The 14759-nt window shown below is 47.5% G+C and overlaps 4 protein-coding genes across 4 annotated transcripts; 2 read left to right on the top strand and 2 right to left on the bottom strand.

The window, feature by feature from the left end:
* The first annotated feature begins 814 nt into the window (after nt 1-814).
* LOC104583371 (neurofilament medium polypeptide-like) lies at nt 815-2676 on the top strand. Its single transcript, XM_010235293.2, has 2 exons — nt 815-1375; nt 1457-2676. Exons 1-2 carry the CDS (start codon nt 815-817, stop codon nt 2507-2509), a joined length of 1614 nt encoding a protein of 537 aa, XP_010233595.2. The 3' UTR covers nt 2510-2676.
* Nucleotides 2677-5035: 2359 nt separating this feature from the next.
* LOC100846386 (succinate dehydrogenase subunit 4, mitochondrial) lies at nt 5036-7274 on the bottom strand. Its single transcript, XM_003564980.4, has 3 exons — nt 7049-7274; nt 5879-5974; nt 5036-5775 (listed from the first exon to the last, which is right to left on the bottom strand). Exons 1-3 carry the CDS (start codon nt 7217-7219, stop codon nt 5383-5385), a joined length of 660 nt encoding a protein of 219 aa, XP_003565028.1. The 5' UTR covers nt 7220-7274; the 3' UTR covers nt 5036-5382.
* A 1928-nt stretch (nt 7275-9202) lies between these two features.
* Nucleotides 9203-10433, top strand: LOC100846081 (putative glutaredoxin-C2). The gene has a single exon (XM_003564979.3). The coding sequence runs from the start codon at nt 9327-9329 to the stop codon at nt 9639-9641; it is 315 nt and encodes a 104-aa protein (XP_003565027.1). The 5' UTR covers nt 9203-9326; the 3' UTR covers nt 9642-10433.
* Nucleotides 10267-14654, bottom strand: LOC100845777 (receptor-like cytoplasmic kinase 185). The gene is made up of 5 exons (XM_003564978.4): nt 14160-14654; nt 13063-13262; nt 12670-12859; nt 12027-12418; nt 10267-11515 (listed from the first exon to the last, which is right to left on the bottom strand). Exons 1-5 carry the CDS (start codon nt 14287-14289, stop codon nt 10931-10933), a joined length of 1497 nt encoding a protein of 498 aa, XP_003565026.1. The 5' UTR covers nt 14290-14654; the 3' UTR covers nt 10267-10930.
* Between the last annotated feature and the right edge of the window lie 105 nt (nt 14655-14759).

Here is a 14759-nt window from a genome sequence, read left to right as displayed (position 1 = left end):
CTATTCCGAATCCTCTGCTTACTCTTGCATTACAATGACAAGTTTTTGATTTCTTTTTCTTTTTTGTGATCCGATCAATGCCTGCTATCCTCTTAACAGAATGCAGCACATGTTTAGAACACTCGGCCTGCAGAAATATGTGAAGAATCTAAAATAGACAGCAACTACATTTTTTTGTTCAGAAATTTTCATACGAAAAGCACACCTGTTTTTTTTTTGACAAAACAGATACAGTGATCTACTCCCTCTGATCCTAAATTCTTGACTCAAATTTGCCCAAATATGGATGCATCTATTCTTAAAAAGCATCTAAATACACGTAATATTTCGACAATAATTTAGGATTTGAGTGAGTATTTATTACCGAACAGGATCGCAAAAGACGGTCCGGGAGTTTACAAGGAAAAACTGAAAAAGGCAAAATAAAAAAAAGAAAGAAGGAAAAAAGCCAGAATATACATGGTATCATTGTCTTCAGAGATCCTCTCTTCTCTTCTTCCTCTAAATGCTGATATATTTCTTTTCCTTCTTTCAAAATTCCCTTATACTCAAAGCACAACTAGGCTACCAATTTTAATGTAAAGCACATGCATGTGAGAACCTCTCCCATTTGGAATGTTGGATCGCTTGCGGTTTCCGTTTCCCCGCTTCCTAATTTTGCAACGCCATATATATGCATGGGGCGGCCGCACGCATGCAGTTGTTGTGTATAATAAGACGACGGAAACCTGTCCCTCGGGTTTCTCTCCCGGCCTCAAATCACAAAGGGTCCTCCGGCCGTGCAGCCTGCTCCTGCCTCGATCGCCGGCCGGCCATGGGTTGCGGCACCTCCAAGGAAGCCGTGCTCAGCAGCGACGGCAGCGGCAGGTGCAGCAGTCGCAAGCTCTTCCGCCGCAAGTCCAGCGTCGTCGCCACCAAGGTCGACGGCGACGACCAGGTCAGGAAGGCCCACAAGGCGGTGGCAAGGGCCCCGGCGCCGGAGAAGGCCGCCGCGGTCGCCGCGAAGGTCGTCGGGGGACCGAAGGCGGGGGAGGCCGAGAATGGCGGTGGGGAAGTAGCGGCAGCGGTTGGCCCCGACGCCAAGGAGAAGGAGGTCGCAGGCGGGAAGAAAGAGGAGGAGGAGGCTAAGAATGTGACCAGGGAGGACGAAGTCGTTGCCGCCGATGTTCAGAAGTACGATGTGGCATCAGTAACGGCCGAGAGCGTGTTCGTGGGCGAGGAGAAAGAAGGGGATCGGGATCAGATCGGCAATGGCGAGGCGTCGCCTTCGGTCGCGGCTGCCGTCGTTGGGGCGGAGGAGGAGAAGAAAGACGAGCCGGCCGTCGACGACGAAGAAGAAGAATTAGAAGCTTCGTTACCGTCAGCCAAAGCCGAGGCGTGGGCGGCGGCGTCGGAGGAGGAGGAGGAGGAGGAGGAGGAGGAGGAGAAGGACATCGAGGAGATCGCCGAGGAGGAGGAAGAGGACATCGACGGCGGTGTCGCCGCCGCCGCGGTTGCTCCCGTGCCCGTGGCCGCTGAAAGTGTCGCCTCCGGCGACGCCGAGGAGAATGACGACGCTGGCAGTGCCTCCGCCTTCGTTCCTGAATCGGTGACCGAGGAGGAGGCCGCCGGTGTCGCCATCCTCGTGCCGCCGGCTGATGCTTCCGTGCCCGCGCCGCCGCCGGCGTCGGCCAAGGAAGAGGAAGACATTGTCTCCTTGGCGTCCGATCCAGAGGTCGTCCAAAGCGTTTCCATGGAAACGGCGGCGGCTCCGTCGGCCCAAGCGGTTGACGACGTTGTCACCACTACCCTCCCGCCGGCTGCCATGGCCAACAAGGATGAGGAAATTACTGCCGCCTCCGTCGCTGCCCCGGTGGCCGAAACTGCTGCCGTGGCGACTGCTGCTCCGGTGGCCGAAACTGCCACCGTGGCGGCTGCTACTCCCGAGGCCAAGGAAGACGAAAGCATCACCGTCGCAGTTGCTGATCCGGTGGCAAAGGAAGGCGAAACCATCACCGCCGCGGCGGTCCCCGTCGTCGACACGGCGCCTGCCCCGACCTCGACGGCGGCGGCCAAGGACGACGAAACCGTCACCGGCGCGGCTACTCCCTCGACCAACGAGGACGAGGAAAGCCTCGCAATCCCGGTGCCTCCGGTGCCGGAGCCGGTGGAGGAGGCGGCGGGGGAGCAAGAGCAACCTACGCCTTCCGGGAACAACGTTGCGGAAGATCCGACGGCGGAGCGGACTTCCGTCGAGCAGGTGGCGAGCGAAGCCAAGGAGGAGGCCCCGGTCGCCGTGGAGCAGGAAGAGGCCGCGAGCGTCTCCCAGGAGCCAGAGGAGGAGGAAAATGATGAGAATGTCAAACAAGAAGCCGTAGCCGTTGTTGATTCGACGAAGGATGCCATGAACGCCACCACCGAGGCGATCAAAGGAGGGGAGGATCAGGGGACGACCGCCGTCGACGAGGAGGAAGAAGAAGAAGCACCAGGCGCCGGCGCCGCTCCGATCGAATCGCCACCGTCGACTTAAAACTTGAAAAAGACATTGACACTGGATCAAATGTGTGTTAATTTCTGAGTGTGCGTGAAATGTTGAGTTTGCTTTGCTCGGTTGATTTCCTTTGTATTGCGGCATTGGACTGTGCTGCATGTGCATGCGTAGGTAATCGATCTGGCAATCGTTCTCATCTTCTGCAATTCAACGTTTTTTTGTTTTTTGAGCTGCTCTGCAATTCAACGTTAGCACTTCATTGATCGTACTATTAGAACCACGTACAAATACGATTGGTCCTCCGATGCTGTCCTGAAAGTTGAAGGCCTCGACAGTTCAAAGACCGGGTGGTGAGATCCCCCAGTGGCGAGGGAGCTCTCGGCATCCAACACGTGGCATCTAAAACTGGTATAAATTGCAGAGCTCTCCATGCCTCTGATTCTGCAGCGATGGGCCTTCCGCCCTCGCAGCTACTTCACGGTACGGACCATCTCTCGCGGAGGCCTTTCGATGCTGCGAGATTAGGCCTTCTGTCTTCTGGTTGCGGCCTCTCCTTGTTCCGTCATTTCTTTTTCCCGGTCGTTTTTCCTCTGCTCTAGCCCTCTGTACTTTGTTTCCTCCTAGCACTTTTAATGCAAAGGCTGCCCCACCTGCCAGGTTCTTAGAAAAAACTGGCAAATTGCTACGAGTACTTTTTTTTTACAAGTACTGGTATAAATTGCAAGTTTGCAACACAAAGGCACAATTCTTGGATAAATGCATGATGTTAAACTAGGTCGGCATGTGATCAACTTTTCAGTGCAGGTCAGCTTCTATGTTGTTGAAACGAATATTACAACAACCACTATATAGCTAGTATAGGACGCGCCAAGAGTTGCAATTATATTTGTTGACATTAGGAAGGAAGGAGACCTATATAATGGCAGTTAAGGACTCGATCAAGGTCGTACAACGACAGCAAGTGGTTCTTAACGATGTACTCCCTCCTGTCCTAAATACTTGCCGCTATTTTAGTGCAAGTTTGCGGTAAAATAGCGACAAATATTTAGAAACGGAGGGAGTATATTTTTTCTTTTGAAATTGGCATATAGTATTCGCTAGTTATAGGATGGACGATGCATGCCCTGTTTTTAACGCAAAATTAAAGGACATTTATGCATACCTAGAATCATCATCATATACTCCGAAGGGTAGACAGGACAATACTCTGGTCTGGTCTGGTCATAAAAAAGAGAAGATCTGGTGTTTCACCATCATGCATGACATTTGTAGACAACACCAGCAGAGCCTAAACTAACCAAACTAGGAGTAGGAGTAGTAATTACCAAGCGATAATGACAGTCAGTCCCCAACTGAAGAAAACTGAATTGACCGGGCCTCAATATAAACTAATCACACCGACTCCATCCATTCCTATGCATACAGGCAGTACAGTAATAGCAAGTCCTATATACATGTGCTAGCAACCTCATCCTGATGATGTGCCCGTTTGGTAGTGGCCTCGTGCCTTCGTTCTTCGGTGGGTGCACGATTGATTGGCCTAGCATTGTCTCTTCCCCAACCAAGCGGTCCCAAGACCGACGAGAAAAGAAGAAAGAGGAGTTTCGGACGGCGACGGCCCAACCACCGGCTGGCTGGCTGCCCACATGATAATATGCCCAGACTGACGCCAAAAGGAAGTAGGAGGAGATATATCAGATATACACGGCGACCAGACCGACCCAAAGTCTGAGTCTTTAAGACACAGGAATCCCACTGCCTGACCCTGATCATCTAAGCAACCAGCTAGCGCCCCTTTCTTCTATTCTTCTTCTTCTTCCTCCTCCTCCTCCTACCAGAGCTTCGTCGATCGTGGTGTCATGGGGAAGCTGTGCTGCAGCCAGTCGGACGACGAGCCGGAGTTCAACCCGCTGCCGCTGCTCCTGGCCGCCGCCGTCATCCTGCTGCTCTTCCTCGTCTGCTCGCCGCCTCCCCGCCGCAGGCGCTGCGTCGTCTACCCTTGCTACTGACCCGGCCAGGGTCTCAGGATCATGTAGCTGCCTTCATCCGCCAGGGAAGGCCGGCCTTGGTTTTCTGAATTTTCTGACTGCTGCTGTTGCTGCTTTCTCCTTCTTCTTTATTTTCCTGTTTACAGAGGAATAATTCAGTCTCATCTCTGCTGGATCTCAATCTGATTTTATATATGCATGCATATACATACATGCTGTTGTTGTTTTATCGGTGTGCGTATATTGCTGGGTTGATCGGCCCTTGTTGGATTCGAAAGGCTTTTTTACCTGAATTAATCGCTGATGTAGCAGCAGCAGTAGGATGCGAATTTAGTAGTACCAGCAGGATCGAAGGATCGATGGAGCGATTAGTAGATCTATCTAGCCTGTAACAGACTTGTAAGTAATACGGGCAGAATTTAGCAGCACATCTACGGGCGTTTTAGCGGCCGTCCGGTATTATGAAGAAGGCCATCAGAATTTGTTTCATAGCCCAACTAAATAAGCACTTGCATGTATGTATGTGGTCTCACCACCTCCTTAAGCAGTTCAAAATAGTTCAACGCACATTTGACAATGGAGCCAACGCAACATGTAAATCGGAACAATTTGACAAGGTAAGGGTAAATAGCTATAATAACACCAAGGGTTGATAGTGCCACCATTATTACAAAAACTAGGGCAAAATGTCTCCATCTAAGCATGTATTTAGGGGCAACTGATTTCCTTGCTTCAAGAAACACATTTGCTTGCTACTTTGGTTGGCCATTCATCAATCAATCACAGTCAATAGGAAAAGAAAAGGCAGCAGCAGCAGCACTGGGGAACAGACGAACAAGCGGCGCATTTTGTCCACCATGATTATCTTCAGTGTACAGACGGGGTTCCTGACATATTTCTGGAAGAACGAATAACATGAAAGCTTTAGAATAAATCGAAGTAGACCACTGTGTCCTTGGCCATGACTAGCAAGAGCAGCTTGAAGTATATCAAAGCCCACTTTCTGGTGATATCGTGGTGGACATAGTCCAGAAATATCTCCTTGTGGAACATGTAGACTTGATGGTATACTGATGCGACGAGGAGAGAAGTGCTGATGCTGTTCTTTGACACTAGAAGCAGAGTCGGGATCATGTAGAATGTAACTTTTGTTAAAATCTCGGATCGCCTCACTTTCAAGCTTTCAACTGTCAGTGGACTGCTTCTCTGCTTGGCAATAGTTGCGTCCAATGGGCTGAATGCTGTAACCTTGGCTGAGGCCCCATCCTGTGTTTTCAGTGCATCAGATTGTACCATCCCAGCAATTGTCTTTGAGGCCTACGAGAATAAGAAACTTTGAATGTTGCAAGCATGCATTGACTCATAGGAAGTGAAAACACAAACTGATATGAGTCCTATTAAATTGGCACCACAAACAAACCTGCTGAACAGAAGATCCACTGGGGGCTCCAGTAGAAAACCAACGAGGTAATACTTGTGTCCCACCGGGCCGAAATGCCTGCTCATACCCTAGAATCTGCTTGCACATGGGAACATAAAATGGCACCACAAAAACAAATTACTACGAGAACAGTAGACTCACTCATTGAAAAAGACAGATATGTTAACACAAGTACTGAAGTACACACAAACAACAAGTTCGATAAAAATGTGAAGCGTGGATATCAAGTGATTCTGACCAGTGAAGCAAACCAAATGTATCAACCGTACATGTAAAATCCTACTCTCTCTGTGCCAAGTAAAAGTAGGACTGTGCTACCGTATTCCTTGTTTTCCATACAAGATAAGTTCCAGTTCATCCTTTATAATTTAGCTCTCCAAGGACAGAGAAGAAGAGCAACTAACATTCAACAATGCATATGAAACATGAAGTGTGTGCAAAGCAACATCAGTTCTACCCAACAACGTAGTCAAGTTGCCAACACACAGTTGCATAAGAAATTACAGAAGACAACAGATCCGGCAAGTAATTCCTAGATGATTCTGTCATTTTATATCTGCAGTAGAAAACATAATAAGCACCAAACGGATGGCACCAACCAAGAGTACTGAGCCCCACAAGGAAAGATCGTACTAGCATAATCAGCAATAATTGATTATCAGCAGGAATCACCCTTGTTGAAACCATGTTAACATTCTGGTATCAGCAAGATACTTCAAGCTTGACTGTCTACATCTGCAATTCCATGTCATATGATGCACTCTTGTGCCATGTAGAACACCAATCTCGGTGACTGTTTGTTAACCCAACCTGCCAATTGATTCGATTTTATCCTCAATCCAATGGGTTTGGACATGCGACAAGGCTTGCGCGAAGGTGAAAGTGGCAGCAGGTTCCATCTTACACCCCACACTGACCCGCAAATTAAAGAGCTTGACGAGGCAGGATCGCACAACAAGAATTACAACTAACTGGGGAACATTTCCATCATTTTCCCTCATCATCGTCGTCCGATCTCCACCAACACCACAGAAAGTCTTACATGAATAGAATTCCTAGATACAAATTCCTCCATTCTATTTCAGGCCTCTAAGCTAAGCATAAGTGAGAGAGAGAGAGAGAGCGAGAGAAGGGATGATGGAGATGGACCTTGGAGAGGCCGATCGGTGAGCCCACCGCCGGCTGCCGCGGCGACAGGACGGCGGCGGCGGACGGATCGCGGGAGAGCGTAGCGAGCGGCGGCGCCGGCAAGGCCGCGTTGGCGCGGGAGAGGCCAGCGAGCGCTAGGGCTTTGGATCGGGTCAGGAGTCGCGACGCCATTCTCTCTCTCTCGCTCTCCGGGAAACAGAGAGCAGAGGGGAAAGGAGGGGGAAGGTGTTACCAGAGGAGAGGAGTACACGTAAGCACAGATGGCCTGGCCCAGTAAACCCGGCCCGAGCTGTTCAAGGCCGAGTGCTTTCGCCGGCCCCCTTTATGGCCCATTACAGAATGGGCCTTTCTTGACAACAAAACTCCTCTTGTCGCATACCGTGTGCTTTCTTCCGTTTTGTGTTTGTTATTGATGCCAGAATATTGTTTACTACAAATAAATCCCCTAAAAGTTATTCTTCACTATCCAATGAAACCAATATTAAAAATAATTGGTATTTTCCAAGGAAATTTTGTTTTGTATCAGTGAGCTGTGAGCCTAGCTTATGTGCATAGATAAAAAGAAATTTGATTAATTATTTGTAGCGGAACAAGAGGAATATGCAACAATATTAGCGATTCTAAACAGAATTTTAAAACAGAGCATGTAGATAAACAAATTCGAGAGTGCATATTATCAGCTAGTCCTTCCTTTCTAAATGTAAGAAGCACTAGTTTTGTCGTAAGTCAAAACTTTGATCAAGTTTATAGGAAAATCAATCAACATCTACAACTCTAAGTTACTTCTTAAATCCCACGTGCTATCTATCTCCATCGTATACTTATTTGATATTCTAAATGTTGATACATTTTTTATATGTATGATTAACTTTATAAAAAGTATGACAAAAATATGACTTAGTACATCTAGGAACGGAGGTAGTACATACGCACTATGACTAGGTAGGTTTATCATGCTCCTAGAAGGACAGAATAAACGAATCATATCATGTTAATCTTTTTTCCCCTTTACATTCCTAGCTATATCAAAGTCAATTCTGCATGATCATCACATACCCAACGAGGGGAAAAGAAAGATAGGGACGGTTCCTGCTTTCTTAATTAATTAATTTCTCCTTTTTAGGCTTATTCTACCGACATCCACATTTGGTACCAATGTCCAATGCGATGGATTCTATAATTATTCTCCAAGTGCCTAGCAAGCTAGTCGGCGTTGGAAATCCATTGCCTACTTATTCGTGCCCATTTTATTCCGGACCCGACGTGGAAATTCTTGATGATGTTGTGGTGACACGTCGAGAATATACAAGTTAGGCCTTAAACAAAGCGGTTAGGCCTTAAACAAAGGGGTTATATAAAGATTAGTCCAATGGCACCAGAAAAAAAAATGTGATTCATGTGTGTCACTCCACGGGTATTCTTTCTTGTCACACTGAATTGGTAAAAGGAGGGTAATTATAGTGGATGGTCCATGCAAGCCTAGCTTATCAGGAATTAAGCTATAATGAATCGTCAGCTGAAGCACTGAATTGGATACCATGCATCCATTTTTTTTCCTATCATATGCTAGTAATAACTCAAGCTTTTCAAAAATATTAAAGTTCAATACTAGTTCTTGACGATCTATCTTAATTCGCAAACATCTCATATGAAATGGAAGTCTTCTTGAAAATATGATACCATTTGAGAAAAGCATATGGTGAACTTTTAACAAGGGTTCCCAAAGTAAAAAAAAAAAAACGTTGTAGAAAAAACTAGACCATCGCACAGCTCAACATATATACTACTTCGTGAGATAAAAGAAAGACGTGCAAAGTCGACTATAAATAGTGGCACAATTTAAAGATGTGCATTTTCACAACATCACCTTCATTTTTTACTTATTGGAAAGTAGTAGGACGATATACATGTCGATCTGGCACCTCCCAAAAGCAAAAAGGATGACAAATCTAAAGGTTGCAGATCGAATTGATCTGGAACCTCTTGACAGAGAAAACATATCCTTGCCCGGCCGAGATTACCCACATTTACGCCTACAATATATTGCACCGACCAAATTAAGTTCCTCCTCCTGGATTAAGTAAGAGAAGTCATCTATAAATAGGCACCGCCGTCGGGGTCATCACCACCATAAAAAAAACACAACTCCAAGAAGAAGCCAAACTCAAGTGAAGTGAGCTGAAAGCTGATCATCAAGATATAGCTAGCTTACGCAGGCAGCATTAGCTGAGACTTGAGAGAGCAGTTTGGGAGCAAGCAAGCAAGCAAAGCCATAGCAATGGCGGATCGGGTGGCGAAGTTGGCGTCGGAGCGGGCGGTGGTGATCTTCGGGGCGAGCGAGTGCTGCCTGTGCCACGCCGTGGAGACGCTGTTCCGGGAGCTCGGGGTGAGCTGGGCCGTGCACGAGGTGGACCGCGACGTGGAGCGGGCCCTCGCCGGGATGATGGTGGGCCGGAGCCGGAGCCGGAGCCCACCAGTGCCGGCCGTCTTCATCGGCGGCAGGCTCGTCGGGCCCACGGACCGGGTCATGTCTCTGCACCTCGCCGGCCAGCTCGTGCCGCTGCTCCGCCAAGCCGGCGCACTCTGGCTCTGATCAAACCCTGAATTTCTTCACAACTCTGCTACTTTGATTTTGGAAACTGAAACTGGAAAGGTCGTCCAATTCACTTATATGTACTAGTACATCAACAGCCGTACGTAGAGTACGTGCTCTTTCGGGTCTTGCTGTACTACCTACCTCTTCCTCCTGTTAACATGATGCAAGAGAGCCGGAGATGGAAGGAATGTTGTGTGGATTAAGAGGATGTTCTGAGAAAGGCTAGATCGCGCTAGCACTTCTTATCGAATTGGCCTGATGCATGTGTTACTTCATATATGGTGCATGCGGCATGCCATCGCTTTTGGCCGATTTTACCGTATCGTGACCACCTACAACAGAAAAGCAATCTCATCCTGATGACCGGTTCACGATGCAGCCTCACCTCCATTTGGAGGGATAGCCCAGCACTACCAATCACCAAGCTTTTGTGCGTATTTTCGAACGGATGAATAATGTTTCCACGGTATCATCACCAAACAACATTTGTTTACACTTACAGCAAGCATGTTTGCAGTCCAGCAGCGTGTTCTTTCCATCCCAGCTTGACTGAACATAGCAGCGAAATGATACTATACAAACATTGGTCTCGGTCAGGAAACATGTAACAAATTAAGGAACATTGCAGCGAAATAACGACTTGATATAACTACTTGCTCCATGCTCAAGTACATAATCGCAGCGCTAAGATACATACAGGGAGAAAGAAGAACACTGACTGAAGCTAATACAAATAAATGACTCCATAACGCGACTCAACACACAAAAAAAGAAAGAAAAGAAACAAAAGAGTAGCTGTACGAGGCACAGGGTAATATGGTAATAATCTATGCTATCCCCAAACCTGAAATCTCATCAGAACAAAACCTCAAAGGCTCCAGGTAGCCAGCTCAGTTTTCACAACACAGGTGCAGTGCAGATCATCATATCCTGTAAAACCGCAAAAGGAAACAGACGAGAGCACTCATCAGATACAACAGTCTTCGCTTTCCTTTTCAATCTCTTGTTTCCAGCTGCATCTTTGTAGGATCTCCATGAGTAACATGACACGATCGCATTCGCAAGGCAAGGAATGGACGCCGCTGGGAAGAAGGAATGTCGATGGCAACGACACGTAGATAAAGCAACCATGAGGCAGTTGCTGATGGCCAGAGGGGCACAAGAAAAAAAGCCTTTATTCACAGACAACGGAACCGAGCTGGAACAGAACACCATGTTCCTAGATCTGGGCCGTTTGGTGCTGACGAAGCAAACTCGTCCCTCCGCTAGGGCTACACCTGTTGACTTTACTCATTTGTACTACTATCAAAGCTGCCGTGGCCGTTTGATAGCTTCCGTTCTCTAGAATTCTGGCCCCACGATTTGGCATCTGCGATGGCACGCTGCCTGTCAGCAGTCCTTGGAGTCTCTCTTTTTCTCCCTGTTTGAGCTGGACTGCCTACTTGTGTCCCTGCCATGTCCATGTCATCCAATCCTGATCTCCGACCAGAATCTCCAGCAGAACTAGTCCTGCTAACCTCCGCTCCGTATTTCGATGCTCTGGCAGCCTCCCTCCTCAAGTCTGGTGAATGGTGATTCGGAGAGCGCGCACTGCGTGGATCTTCGTTCCGCCTGACAACATTTCTGGCCCTAGGGGTCGATGAATTGCTCCGATTATGTTGAACTGGGGTATTTGGATCGTATGTCTGAGAAGCTAGATATGAGAGAGCAGTGACAACATCTCCTATATGAGGGCGAGTTGTGGCTTGCTCTTGCAAACACATGGCAGCAACAGCCAAGGCCTGATATAGACCTCTCATGGGGAACCGACCTTGAAGCATTGGGTCGGCCATTTTCGGAAACTTCCTGCGATCTTTGAAGAGTGGACGAGCCTGCAGATCAGATGAGCTGTATTAACTATCCACAGTCAAAGTGTTATGTTTCTGATAAGAGCCAAAGACTACAGTGCCAACCGGTTCTAGTAGCAATTTCAGGACAGAGTAACAAAAAGAACGTATTCAATTGAATGCTTAAACATCCCAAATTTTCACATTTCATAGAAATGTTTGCAGTCAGCAATTGAACTACCAAGGTGGGTGAAGATGGTGTTTAAATTGGTCAGCAATTTTCATGGCCAGGAGGGAGGGCAAGACATTTGCTTACATTCAAGGCATCTTTCATAATCAAATTGTCCACAAGCTAATACTTCCAAGATAAAACTCAACAAATGTTGTACAATTGATTTATGAAGGAACAAGCGTGCAGGTTTAGTTTGATTAGCAGGATAGTATTTCAATAAGAATACTGAATGAAACAAGGAGCTATGCGCAAACTCCCACCAGAAATTATCAAGCGTAGTATGTCAAGTTGTTAACTGAAATGAGTAATAGTGTAAAAGCATACCCATGCCACCAGGTTTTGCTCCCCCTGGGGTTTGGTGTTGTCAATTGCCTTGCGCCCTGTGATCAGTTCAAGGAAAACAACACCAAAACTATAGACATCTGATTTCACCGTGAGCTGCCCAGTCATTGCATATTCTGGGGCACAGTAGCCATAAGTTCCCATAACACGAGTTGAAACATGAGTCTTGTCACCAACCGGACCGAGTTTTGCAAGGCCAAAATCAGACAGCTTCGGATGAAATCCTTCACCAAGAAGAATGTTTGATGACTTGAAATCCCTGTAAATAACAGGAGGGCTGGCCTTGTCATGAAGATGTTCTAGGCCCTTAGCTGCACCTGCAGCTATCTTCATCCGTGTGTTCCAGTCAAGAGGTTCCTTATCAGGCGGCACATCTATATATTAGAAAATGAATACATTAGCCTTTCCATCACAGATTGCATTGAGTTTTAAGGATGCATGCAACAGTCTACAGAATGTAATGATACAATACTTTGTACTCCCTCCGTCCTGAACTAAGTGACGTGGATTTGTATAGATTCTTATACAAATCCACGTCAGTTATTTCAGGACGGAGGGAGTATAAGTTGCTATAAGCACTAGCAGGAATTTCAAATATTAGATGGAAAAGAGAAGACAAACAAACCATGCAAATGGTCTTCTAGTGAGCCCAATGGCATAAACTCATAAACAAGAAGGCGCTGATCACCATCCGCACAGTAACCAATAAGATTGACAAGGTTAGTGTGATGCAAAAGACTGAGCATGAGGACCTCAACCAGAAATTCTCTATTTCCTTGGAGACCATTACGATCAAGTTGCTTCACAGCAACAGCCTGAGAAGTAGAACTATTTTGTCAGTATCGAGGACTACTATGATGTATATTTGAAAAAGATACAGCAACTCTACCAACATTTTACTAGATAAGTGGATATTTCAGCTGAATCAATCAATATCTGAAACTTAGCTGTATCTAGTAAAATATCAACTCTACCAACATTTTGTTTTTCTCGAAACACCAGTTTCAGAAAGACTAACCTGCCCATTGTCCAAACGACCTTTATATACACGGCCAAAACCTCCCTCGCCCAAAAGGCTATCTTGTCTGAAATTCTTAGTTGCAGTAGCAAGTTCACGAAAAGTGAAAATCTGTGCTGCAATATTTTGGCTGTTTGCATCCCTAGGGATGGTTAGATGATCCTTCTTAGAGTCTGACCCACCCTGCGGTCTCACTTTATCTGAGCAGAAAATGACCCAGAGTTAGCAGTCAGTTGTTTAGAAGCAATCAGTTAAGTGTGCTACTCTCAGAGCACTAACAGTGCCAGTAGAAACATAAACAAAAGGTTCAGTGGTACAACATGAGGGTTATCACAAGGATGAAACTAGTCAATATCCATCAATCAGTTTCATGAAAAGACAGGATCCTCCTCATCAATATTTTCCGACAGTAAAATAGTCCACTATCCTGCGTTTTATGCTGCCAAACCCTAGAATTTTATGCACACAATTTGTGTGTCACCAAGAAGAGCCATATGGTTAGCTGGTACAAATGCATTGGCATGATCATACCGCAGATGTGTAAAAGCAAAACTACAAAAGGATTACTGAAATGGCAGCCGCATTATGTGTATCTAACGTCTCCTATAGTTCAAGGACCAGTAACAACATACATACATCACTTCCTAGTCGCTCGCTATCCATCTACTGGGGTCACGCATAACCAGAGCCAGATTACTGCATGTTCTCTGAGTTCTAGTGTTAACCCATACAGACAAGGCAAACTATACAACCGCAACTAGTTCTCATAACCAGAAGCAAGTCTAGCACTAGCACGCATGACGCGTCCCATTCCACTTTTTTCCTCGCCAAATACAGCAGAGAGCACAGTCTGCCGGGGAGAGGCCGCAGCTCTGCGCATTTTCCTCTAATTTCACCCCCACCGAAACCATGATTCGCAGACAGCAAGCGCGAGACGCGGGGACAAAAAAACAACAAAGAAGCAAAGCAAAGAAAGGCAGGCAGGAGACAGGACCACTCCCGCCGCGGGCATCCCCCAAAGAGAGGAACACGGCAAAGCGAAAGCAAAAAAAGACAGTTCCAGAGATCCAGCAGCCGTTATCCCCTCCCGCTCGCACCTGATCCGCCCTTGTGCGGCGCCGCCCCGCGATCCGCCGCCGCGCCGTCCTTGCGCGCGTGCCCCGGCTTCTCGGCCTCCCCCGCCGCCGCCGCCGCCTGGGCCGATCCGAAGCACGAGAAGCAGCTCATCCGAGCTCCTCTCCTCTCCTCTCCCCCACAAGGCCACACCCTCCCGTCTTCCCCCCCACCCTAGAACCAAGAGAACGGAGCCGCCGCCGCTGCGGACAGATTCCCGCCGCCCCCGTTCAAAAAGAGCGGATTTTTAGGCGCGGCGGGAGAGGGTTTGCGGTGCGGCTTGCGGTGGGTCGAATTTGGGGGAGCGGGCGGGGGATGGAAGAAGCTACAGGAAGGAGGAGAACATGAGGCTGCCGGGCTGGGGAGCAGAGAGAGAGCAAAAGTCAGCTCTGTCTCTGGGGCGAGTGAGTGAAGAGAGGAAAGAGGGGATCTTTTGGGGGCGCATCCATCCATTCATTTTCTTTCGCCTCCTGCCGCTGCTGCGTGCTGCCAGTGCCACCTCCGCATTTAAATTCTGCATGCATCATCCGCTCGATTTCTTTCACACCTCACGTTTTGCCACGCAGCGAAAGGTTTCTTCTCTT

This window comes from Brachypodium distachyon, chromosome 2, assembly GCF_000005505.3.
Source record: "Brachypodium distachyon strain Bd21 chromosome 2, Brachypodium_distachyon_v3.0, whole genome shotgun sequence".
Classification (NCBI taxonomy): domain Eukaryota; kingdom Viridiplantae; phylum Streptophyta; class Magnoliopsida; order Poales; family Poaceae; genus Brachypodium; species Brachypodium distachyon.
The sequence above is the reverse complement of the archived record's forward strand: the minus strand, read 5'-3'. Positions and strand labels throughout refer to the sequence as shown.